Source organism: Sander vitreus, chromosome 8, assembly GCF_031162955.1.
Source record: "Sander vitreus isolate 19-12246 chromosome 8, sanVit1, whole genome shotgun sequence".
Taxonomy (NCBI): domain Eukaryota; kingdom Metazoa; phylum Chordata; class Actinopteri; order Perciformes; family Percidae; genus Sander; species Sander vitreus.
Genome location: NC_135862.1, coordinates 33619888 through 33631321, shown reverse-complemented (window position 1 = coordinate 33631321; position 11434 = coordinate 33619888). Strand labels below are relative to the sequence as shown.

The 11434-nt window shown below is 43.0% G+C and overlaps 1 protein-coding gene across 3 annotated transcripts; it reads right to left on the bottom strand.

The window, feature by feature from the left end:
- Position 1: 1 nt before the first annotated feature.
- Positions 2 to 11137, bottom strand: slc25a18 (solute carrier family 25 member 18). 3 transcript variants are annotated; one of them, XM_078257888.1, is made up of 11 exons: positions 11002 to 11137; positions 10242 to 10285; positions 9603 to 9917; positions 8877 to 9002; positions 7808 to 7863; positions 7567 to 7657; positions 6138 to 6253; positions 4271 to 4457; positions 3256 to 3419; positions 2813 to 2888; positions 2 to 1385 (listed from the first exon to the last, which is right to left on the bottom strand). In XM_078257888.1, the coding sequence occupies exons 3-11, from the start codon at positions 9620 to 9622 to the stop codon at positions 1244 to 1246; spliced, it is 978 nt and encodes a 325-aa protein (XP_078114014.1). In that variant the 5' UTR covers positions 9623 to 9917; positions 10242 to 10285; positions 11002 to 11137; the 3' UTR covers positions 2 to 1243. The 3 variants fall into 3 exon arrangements, with proteins under 3 accessions (XP_078114014.1, XP_078114016.1, XP_078114015.1); XM_078257890.1 differs by having other exon boundaries at positions 8877 to 8999; XM_078257889.1 differs by lacking the exon at positions 10242 to 10285.
- Between the last annotated feature and the right edge of the window lie 297 nt (positions 11138 to 11434).

The following is an 11434-nucleotide window of genomic DNA, read 5'->3' as shown; positions in this document are numbered from 1 at the left end:
GTCAGCATGTATGAGATATCTTTATTTACAGCTTGTAAACAGTTTACTCAGGCTATGTTCTCTCTACAATGGAAGATGTAGTAGCCTAGGTACACTAGCCACACAAACTTGTCTTGCGTTACAAATGTAAAAAACAAAAAAACTTTAGTGCCACAAATATCATTTTCGACGCTAAATTGGACTCAAGAACCAAATCAATGTTTCAACACCACCAATTCCAATGAATTCATTTAAGACTTCCAGTTTTGATGCTTTAGAAACTATCAGCAACGATAAGGCTTTGCATATTTGTTTTAGTTATTGTACGCACATCATTTGGAGGAATGTGTTTTTATGTGTAACTAAGCAGTGAAATCAGCTCCAGGCTTCTTCTCTCTCGGAGCTGTGTGAGGAAGAGGAAGTCAAGTCTATCAGACAGGGGCCCAGCAGTCTAACCTGTGGCCTCTAGGCAGGAAGTGAGCTGTGTGTTAGGGTATATTGTACGCTAATGCTGGGATTAAAGCATTACCATCAGATTAACAAATGACCTTAGAGTTTCTGGCAGCCAGCACCTCCCAGTCCACTGAAGGAATCTCAAGATTACAACCCGGACCTCACTGATGGTGTGGGAGGGTAGGCGAAAAGGGATTAAGCTCCTGTTCCAGATAAACGCATCAAACATTGAACTCTAAATGATTGGCATTAGAAGTCAACCCAAAGAGCCAGTTCATACTCTGACGTCAAACTTTGACGTCTTAGCTTTTGATAAAGGGGAATTTGTCACTTACATAGGATGATGCACAGTCTTCGCCATGACCGGACAAATGGTCAGATTGGCATTTTAGTTAGCAGCCTCAAACAACATGCAGCAGCTCTCTCTTAACAACCAGACAGAATCATCTCTCTTGGGAGAAAGGAACAGCCCCAGACATATTGCAGCAAGCACGTAGGGATAACCCAGACAACTTGGGACACTTACCCTCAGATTAGTCACACACATACACAGGGCCCTGTTTAACCTATGGAACCTGTTGACAGCATGCAAAAACCTAGAGAAACATGATTAGTGTGAACCCATTGGTCCACATATTAGTAAATAGAGCCTCTTCATATCTCAGACCATTCCTCTTCCTTTGGTTAGCAGATTGTGGCCGTATCTCCCTCTCTCTGTACCGTATTCACCTTTTACTCAGCTGTGTCATTCATTCACTGCAGATTAAAGCAGCAGAGACAACACAACCATCGCCACCAATGTCAAGCAGTGCTATCCCAGCAAACCAAGCACTGTCTCCCCTACCCCGAGAAAGTAGACACCCTGCGCAATGCCAAAAAGAGGAGCAATAACCAGAGCACGACATGTTGCACCCTTCAGGAATGCTGATGGGCCCTCCCGCATCATGATACGCCTGCAAAAGTACACAGACAAAACAAGAGGGGAAAAAAAAATTAAAGGAAATGTTACAAGGCTTTTTACCCTTGTAAATATTAAAGGAACACGCCGACTTATTTGGACTTTAGCTTATTCACCGTATCCTCGAGTTAGATAAGTCCATACATACCCTTCTCATCTCCGTGCGTGTTGTAACTCTGTCTGACGCCCCCACTGCTAGTCTAGCTTAGCACAGATCCTGGAGATAACCAGCTCCATTTAGCCTACTGCTTCCAATAAGTGACAAAATAACGCCAACATTTTCCTACTTACATGTTGTAAATGTTACATGTTGCGTGTACAAATAACAAGGTCACATGACACACAGCCATCTTCTAACCGTATACATACTGGGAACTATATTCTCAGAAGGTGAAGCACTGCTACTCTCTGCCAAGGGGGTAAGCCTCTCCCAGGAACGCGTAGCTCCTATGGCACCATTTTGATGCTACCAAGCCATCACCCCCCGTTAGCATCCCATTGACTGCCATTCATTTTGGTGCCACTTTGACAGCGAATAACTTTACATCTGAAGCATTTAAAGACTCTATTTGTCCGTTGTTTATTTCTAAAGAAACATGACAATGTATAAAAGGCTCCATTACCTTGTACCTCACGTTATGGCTCCGTAGCAGATGTTTTTATAAAAATAGGCTAACGATTGTATCATAACCACGCGACTTACTGTTGCATAGTAGAGGAATTACCGTATAGTACAGGAGAAGCTCGCAGGCAGTTTCATCTCACATTAGCTGTTTAAGTTTAATTACTAATGTTAACTATCATTTTAGTGATCAATAATTAGCCTGTGTCCATGTTATCTCCTTACATATACCTACGCTCTCCGTCTTTGCAAGATTGGGAATGATTGAGATTTCTCTTGGCACAGCTACCAGAAGACTTCCAACTTTCAGACAGGTTGCTCACGTCACATTCACGTCGTCTCTCTCAGTTGGAGACTGCTCAGTAACGCTCAGCCATCACCGGGAAAGAGCTTCTAATATCCTTCACTGGGCTCCGTCAAATCACTCCGCCCAAGTAGCAGAAGTAGCAGTGCTTCGCCTTCTGAGAATATAGTTCCCAGTACGTATATGGTTAGATGATGGCTGTGTCTCATGATGTTATTTGTACTAGCTGTGACTATACAAATCACAACATGTAAATAGGAACATGTTGGCGTTATTTTGTCACTTATTGGGAGCAGTAGGCTAGTTGGAGTCGGTTACCTCCGGGATCTGTTCTAAGCTAGGCTAGCGGTGGGGGCGTCAGACAGCGTTACAACACGCACGGTGATGAGAAGGGTATGTATGGACTTGTCTAACTCACGGTGAGTAAACTAAAGTCCAAATAAGTCGGCGTGTTCCTTTAAGGTAATAAATGTTTTTATATAAACTAAAATCTTACCGTGTGCAGTCAACAATTCCTCTGTATGTGTCCTCCCCTTCACCTTTTTGCAAGGTCTGTAGACGAGTCTTTATGACTGTACAGGCATTTAAAACACATAGGTGCAGGTCATTACATCCGCTTAAAGATTATTGTCGGTGTGTCAATGAAAGTAAACGGTAGCCACAAATGACAATCACAGGATAATGGTTAATGTTAAACATGTAGTGTAATATTAACACAAGTAGAGAAGTCGAAAATTCAGTCAATTGATTCCAAAGTAAAACAAAAAACAGCATCTTTTTTGTTAATAATCCCATGATGCAATGCATTGTATTCAATAGACCAGGAGAGATGGTTGAGAATGAGTGAAGGGAGTGTTTTCGGACGTAGCCAATATTTAACTACCTACCTATCCTGCCCTACCATCTCTTTTACTATGTCCATTTCTTTCGTCCACTCACCATCCAGTGGTGTTACAGCCACGGCTGCCACTGAGCCTGCGCCGCAGCCTGCCAGAAAGGACTGCCAGAATGGCGCCCTGGCCTGCACATTGCCCACTTTTTCCCGGCCCAGCGCGTTTAGGTTGGCAAACAGCGGGAAGTAGATCATTGAGAAGGGGACATCCCTGAAAATTGATTTAAAAAAACAAAAAAAAAGGTTAGATTAGGATAAGGATTAAATGGGACGGACTAAAAACTAAAGTGGGTGAGGGTAAAGTCCCAGGAACGTGAAGAGAGAAAGAGACATGGCCCCATTCCACTGCAGTACAGCAGCCAGACATAGCTGCAGGAATCTATGGATCGGTGTTGATTGGTAGAGGTGTCAGGAAATACAACAACCACTGTGTGAGTTATGCAACATGAATTCAACTCATTAAAGCAGCGAGGACAGAGTTGAATGACAAGAGAGAAAGTATGAGGGGCCATCAGGGACATCTAACTATAAATCAAGGACTCTCTTTGCGTGTGTGTGTGTGTGTGTGTGTGTGTGTGTGTGTGTGTGTGTGTGTGTGTGTGTGTGTGTGTGTGTGTGTGTGTGTGTGTCCCACATGTGACGGCTAGACGAAAAAAGGGGACACGCCGAATCTCAGATCAGCCGCATCCGATTGAACCGCACTGATTGAACCGCGCTTGTAGTTTTAAAGTTGTGAAAAAAATACTGGGAACCAAGCAGAGCTACCTGTTCCGAAGAGGCACGTGCTCCACTGTGCATGCTCATGTAAGTGATCTTTTTTTAAAGGTTTCCAACATGAGAGCAGAGTATAAAAAGCATAATGTCATGGACTGAGTGTGACACCAGTGAGGTCAAGAGACAATGAATTATAATGGACACGAGAAACAAGCTGTCTGGAATAGTTCAAAATTCTGGATCATGGCTGACTTTTCTCCTGCTGCTATGTACTTATATGTATTTTTATATTATTATTTTATATTGTAAGTATGTGTGAGAGTGTGTTTATGTCTTTGTGTGTATGACCTCATTAAGGTGGCTCCTGCCCCCCTGTAGAGGCCTGCCAGCCCTCGAGTTTTCAGCAGATCCACAGTGATGCTGGTGGCCGAGGTCCGAGGTGGAGGGTTCGGTCGCGCTGGTGGGGGGGCCACCAATGATGGAGCTGGACCAGGGGCAGCAGCCTGAGCTGGAGTTGGAACAGACCTCTGGGCGGCTGATAGTCAAACACAGATTGTCCCAGGTTAGAAAACACATGCAGGCAAATGGAATCCTGCAGCCACAACTGTTACTGAACAACATATGGGTTACCAACCTTTGGTTTTCCCATTTATTTATTTTTTAAAGATTCTTTTTTGGAGGCTTTTCCCTTTATTTGTGGCGACAGTGGATAGACAGGAAAGGTGGGAGAGAGATGGGGGATGACACGTAGCAAAGGGTCAGATTCGACCCCCGGGCCGCTGCAAAGGACTCAGCCAACATGGGGCGCACGCACTTACTGGGTGAGCTAGAGGTCGCCCCTGGTTTTCCCATTTTTGACAAAAAAAAGTCAATGGGAAGTTTGCCAAAAGATGCTTTCATATGTTAGCCTAGAAATCTAGACGCAGCCTAGCGGCAGCAAATTTAGTATGCAGCCAGGGTGGGGGGTCTAGGCACTCTCCGTTGGCTTGCGAGCTGGAAAAACCAAACTCTGGTCAGGCCAATCACATCGTGTATAGAGTCGGTGGGCGGGCTTATGGCTGCTGCTGCTGGGAGCAGCGGTCTTCTGGAAGACTTGGAGTTCAGCTTTTCTTTGAGAAAAGAACCAAGAACGGCACTGAAGTCATTCTTAAAAAAGAAAGATGTGTTCGGAGTTTTTTGTCGACCGGATACGGCAAAAGTTAAATCTATCAACTAGCTCTGCTACCTTCTTCGTTGCTCTGGTTGGTTGTAGCTCTATCCTATTGCGTGCAGAGGGAATTTGAAAGACAACCATTTATCCCGCCCCTCAGATTGAGCTCCGTCAATGGTGAGTTCCCAGACTCAACATCTGGATGTGGGTCTGGCTTGACAGGCTATTCATATGTCACATTTATAAACAATGTGTGAATGCTCACATTGGGTCTAATTTATTGAGAGGCATGGTTCCTGCATGTCTTAAGGGAACAGTGTGTAGGATTAAGTGGGATCTATTGGCAGAACTGGAATATAATATTTATAACTATTGTTTTATTAGTGTATATGTAATCACAGTAAAATTATTTGCACAAAACGCACAAGCACTTTGGTTATGTACTGTTTTCTATTCCTTTTTATCCATGTTTTATTACCTGTTTTTATATGTTTTAATGTTTTGTGTGTTGCATGTTATGTTTAAGGATGTCCCGCCTCTCTTAGACTGTAAAACTAGTTTACCTACGGGTATCAATAAAGTAACCTAACCTAACCTAATCACCTGAATCTAAGAATTGTTGTGTTTTCGTCAGGTTAGAATCAGCCCTTCATATTTACATAGGGAGCGGGTCCTTTTGGATGGAGACCACCATGTTGCACCGCTAGGTTTCTCCAGTAGCCCAGAACGGACAAACCAAACACTGGCTCTAAAGAGGGCTTTCCGCTGCTGTACGTTCTACACGATTTGAAAGGGAGGGTTGAGTGAGGGGTATTCAGTTGGTGCTAGATGGCACTTAATCCTACACACTGGTCCTACACCAAATCAATGTTAGCATAAATAAGACAGAAGGTGCAATTTTCAGAGGTGATTTAATTCCTGAATAGGATTTCCCAAGATGCCAGTGCATTGCATCATTTTACACTGACATACATTTCGACACACTGCATCTTGGTATTTGTACAAAGAAAAAGTTCTGAGAAAAAAGAAAAAAAAACATTAAATCCAACTAAATGACCAACTCACCGAGCCTTCCTGCATCCTGCAGCTGGATCTTAAGCATCTCCATGGGAGTGGTGACTACCACCTGACAGGTCCCAGCCCCACAGCCTGCCAGCACCTCCCCCCACAGGGGCAAATGCCTGAAAACACATTAAAGGCTTGGTTATACTCACGTGCAAGAATAACAAAAATAAGCTTCTATAATAACAGGCCATGAGTCCATGTATTAATTTATGAGGGCAAATACACAAGCTTGAGATTTTTAAAGTGCTCATGTTATGCTTTTTGGCTTTTTCCCTTTCCTTTATTGTGTTATATATATTTTTGTTAACGTTATAGGTTTACAAAGTGAAAAAGCCTAAAGTCCCCCCCCAAAGGGACTTACCCTCTCCAACAGAAAACACTGTTCACAAACTGCTCCAAACAGCTCTATTGTAGTCCAGCCTTTACTTCCGTGATGAACGTGCATCACTTTGTATCAGCACATGTGCGACTCCAACAAAGATGGGACAGAAGTGAGAAGACTGTAGCTAAAAGACTGTAGCTAAAACAGAGAGCTCAACACACATGGTGAAAAGAGGAGCTGCAGCAATGTGCAGTACAACAAAAATATGGTGTTTATTGAAAATTAAACCATGTAAACCTATTTTGATATAACATCTAAATACAAAATGAGCATAAAATGAGCACTTTAATATATGCCAATCAGTAACAAATGTGTTTGTTGATCTTGTTAAAAATCTGGCAAGCAAACAAACTAATCTTAAAGTGCTCATATTATGCTCATTTTCAGTTTCATAATTGTATTTTGAGGTTGTACCAGAATAGGTTTACATGGTTTAATTTTCAAAAAACACAATTTTTTTGTTGTACTGCACATTGCTGCAGCTCCTCTTTTCACCCTGTGTGTTGAGCTCTCTGTTTTAGCTACAGAGTGAGACATTGCACTTTTGTTGGGAGTCGCTCATGCACAGTACCTAGGTAAGGACTACTAGCCAGTCAGAAGCAGAGTATGAGGGCGTGCCATGCTAGCAGCTAGGCGAGCATTATAACGTGTGTTCCAAAGTGACCACGTTTGTCTCTGAAGTAAAGGCTGGACTACAATAGAGCTGTTTGGAGCAGTTTGTGAACAGTGTTTTCTGTTGGAGATGGTAAGTCCCTTTGGGGGGGACTTTGGGCTTTTTCACTTTGTAAACCTATTACATGCACAAAAAAAAGATATATGACACAATAAAGGCAAGGTGAAAAAGCCAAAAAGCATAATATGAGCACTTTAAGGAATTTGTAAGACTATAATAAATGCTTACTTATTAAAGAAAACAGTATCTACTGTAATGCAATGAATTTAAAGGTAGGCTACGTTTCAGCTAGAGCTACTGTATACTGTAGCTTGAGATGCTTTGTATGCAGCTTCATCATGTGATGTATAATCGAAGGGAAAACATCAATTTACCCATCCTTAGAGAGCTTCTGTCTGAAGACGTCATTGGCAGCTAGCTTGATGGCTTTTTCTGGTGTAACTAGAGTGAGGTTCACCGCTGCACCTGGAAAAGACAAACCCTTTGTGACAGACAGTTTCCACTGAGGTACACAAATAGAACAGTAGAAACAACAGCGTAGGTGGCCAGATTAAGTTTATAGTAAAGCACAGTTGTAGTGTTGTTTGTCACAGGGATTAGAAATGCAAAGAATACCTCTGTAGCATCCAAAATAGCCCTCCGAGCGTACCGTCTTTGCCAGGCAGTCCAGCCTTTAAAGTAAAAAAAGAAAAAGAAAAGGTCCTAGAATACACCACACCAATGTTCATATGCTTCACCATTAGCTCTAATGACAGACATGGATTTAATATTATTAAAGCATCATCCAGCCTGGCCTTTACCCAAATACTCCATGACTCTGTATTCTGTCACAACAACAAACTGGACAGAGATCAGTGGTGTCAATGAGCTGTTCTGTTGAACATTTCTTTTCCTTGCAAAGAGTAGAAAAAAATCCAACCTCGTGATTGGGCCTTGAAGGAAAGTTATACAAGCTATTTTCCTTCTCTGACTCACAGTAGGAAACCAGAGAAATGTGCTGGTTAACACCGGATGGCCACGCCCAGTCAGCCAACAGCATTGATGCCCACCAGATGTGCGCAGTTAAAAATTCAGGGTCGGTCTTTTAAGGATACAGAATCTTTTTCCTCTGCATTTCTTAAAACTTCCTCACAAACTGAAGTAGTTGAATGTGAAATAGTTTGAGTGCATTCATTTAAACGTTTGTGTGGTTTTCGGTTAAGTTACCACGACGGTCCATCAAAACACGCACTGTATACAGCCATTTCCCGAATATGACCCCATGAGGGAGTTTTGCACAATCTCACAAAAACACTGGGCCAAATATGGGAAGAGTGTGTTTAGCAGTGCTGCTCCACCCTGTAAGATTCAGTGGAATAGTATGTGAGTCTGCGTCATCTATTCTGACTACTTTGTAGCTCAAATTAGAGAGTACTGTTAACAAGAGAGCACATTTAACCACCATTCATCCGTTCATCAGCAGATATTTTGAAATGCTTTTACAGTTACTTTGACATTTGTCTGTAGCCATTCCCTAACTAATATAGATAGAGATGAATTTAGAGCCTTTTTCTCAATGATAATTTTAAAAGTACTGTTCAGGGATGCAAAAAAAACGCAGTAATGTGAAAGCCCTTGTCTTTGTATGGATGTGGCAGCTCAATGACAGTATCGGGTTAAATTGGGACAGGGGAGCCGTACTCACATTCCTTTGTAGACTTGGATCCCCTGCTGATTCTGTAGGCGGGTCTTGGCCAGGTCAATAGGAAATACACATGTCACACCAACCAGGCCTGCCACGCCCCCATTAATCAGCTTAGCAGGGAGACTGCTGAAGGATCAACATAGACACACGCACACACACACACAAATGTAAGCACAGAACAAGTCACCAACACAAGCAATGCAAATGCCATTGATGGACAAAGATACAAATAAAGCAGGCACACACACACACACACACACACACACACACACACACACACACACACACACACACACAAATTTGTGGCACTATCTTTGTGGGGACCCGTCATTGACATAATGCTTTTCCTAGCCCGTTACCCTAACCTTAACCATCACAACTAAATGCCTAACCTTAACCCTTACCCTCACCCTAACCATAACCTAATTCTAACCCTAATCCTAAAACCAAGTCTTAACCCTTAAACAGCCCTTTAAACTTGTGGGGTTCAGCATTTTGGCCCCACAAAGCTGTTGGGACCCCACAAGTATACTGGACTCCCATTTTTTGGACCCCACAAATATAGTTAAAGAAGCCCACACACACACACACACACACACGCATGCACGCACGCACACACACACACACACACACACACACACACACACACACACACACACACACCACTTAGTGAATACATTTTGATCTGTCTTCATTAAGCCAAACAAACATGGTAGAGATACTTACCTAACTTTCTTCTCTGCCATCCTGCTTGGTTATGGGCTCCAGGCCCACTACTCCTCTTCTTGTTCTTCTCCTCCTCCTCCTCCACCTACCCCTCCTCTTGGTCTTCCTTTTCCTCTTCCTCTTTCCTCTCAGACTTTGGCACGCAGCCCAAAGTTGTCACCACAGCTCAACCCTCACCTGCCCACCCACGCCACAAATGCAGCTCACTGCTTCTTTTAATGTGGCAGCAATGAACTGCCTTCTTCTCCTACCTGGTACGGCCAGCCTTTCTGCTTTGATGTGCCTTACACCAAAACCCACTCTCTCTCCCACTGCCTGGAAACACAAAACACATGCTGTTAATATGTGAGTGAATTAGATGAAAGAGCATGAGACTAATGTTTGTCTATTCCCCATGAAGCCCTGTTGAATAGACATTTGTGATGGCGATAGGAGTGTGTCTTTGTGAAAGAGGACACACCTTGCATCAACTAAAGAGTATATTGAATCCAGATATAGTCATTCATAAATGTGAATAGCAGCATATCCCAGGACTACCACACTGAGACAGAACATCTTGAGTCTCTCTAATCTGTCAGCTAAAAGGGATAAGAGTATTTGATCTAGCAAGGAGGGCAGAACTGAAAATGAGGGGCTTACCGGTATTCTTTTACCGCATTTGGAATCCAGCATTTAACAAAGGACTGAAAAGGAGATTTGAATGGAAGTTGTAAAATTAGTTTGACAAGGTTTTTTTTCCTTTATTTGTTCTGGAAGTACAATGGTTTGCAGTCTAGCCCTCAGCAGTGTGTAGCACATATAATACGAATGCTATTGAAACCTTATCTTGGGTTCACAGCTCTTGCGTTCCTTTGCTGTTTTCTCTTTTTTAGCATTCTTTTGCTGCCTTTTCCCCTGCTGACTTCCTAATTAATCTCTCTTAATCTATCCACCTCCATTCCGCCTCTATTTTTACCACAGTAAACCTTCACTCTATCCTAACCTGTCCTCTCCTCTGAGAGTAACGGGAAACAATGTTTGCTTTGATCATCTTCTCATCTTCATTTATATAATTTTCCATCACCTCTACTTTTTTTTTTAATATATATTTTCTATTTATCTCCCCTCTACGCTCTGTCTTTTCCATTGCTTGATCCTAGTCACATTCTACACATGCCTTTCACTGAGCCTCTTTCTGTGAAACTTTCTTTCAGCTCAGCTCCATTCACACACAGTAGTGACCCTGCCAAAACACAGACTGCAAGCCAACCTCCAGCTCCCAGATTTCTGCTTCCCCCAGAAACTGCACTGGAACACCCCGCTCATACAGTTCACATAGCACAAGCCCCCACGAGACAGCTTTCAAAAACTTAATTTTCTTCCATCACAGAGATATAGCGGTGGGGAATGGGGGTCTTACCTCTGTCGGTGCTCCCACAGACAGGATCAGGCTGTCCACTTTCCTTTCACTTCAACAATGCGTGCAGCAATGGTAGTCAAGCGCAAGCGATCTGAGAGACCCAGCCGCCACTCAGGGGCCGTTGCACAAACACCAGCATTGTCCTGCTGCCTAAGTCCCTCCTTCCCGTGGTGACTCCCTGTGTGACACAGCCCCAGCAACACAGCTCTGCACTAACACAACTCGACATAAACGCATGCTGCAGCTGCAATGCACGCAACAGACAAGGCAGAGACCCACAGTTAAAACTCTGTGTATTGTTTCTAAAAACATATATATATATACAACATGAACAGCAACAAAAAAAGGCTGCCCATCAGTCCTGAGCTCTCTATTCAACAGTCCCTGTATTACATAATACCTCTAGTCACTTTGAATTCCACAAATGTTCTGT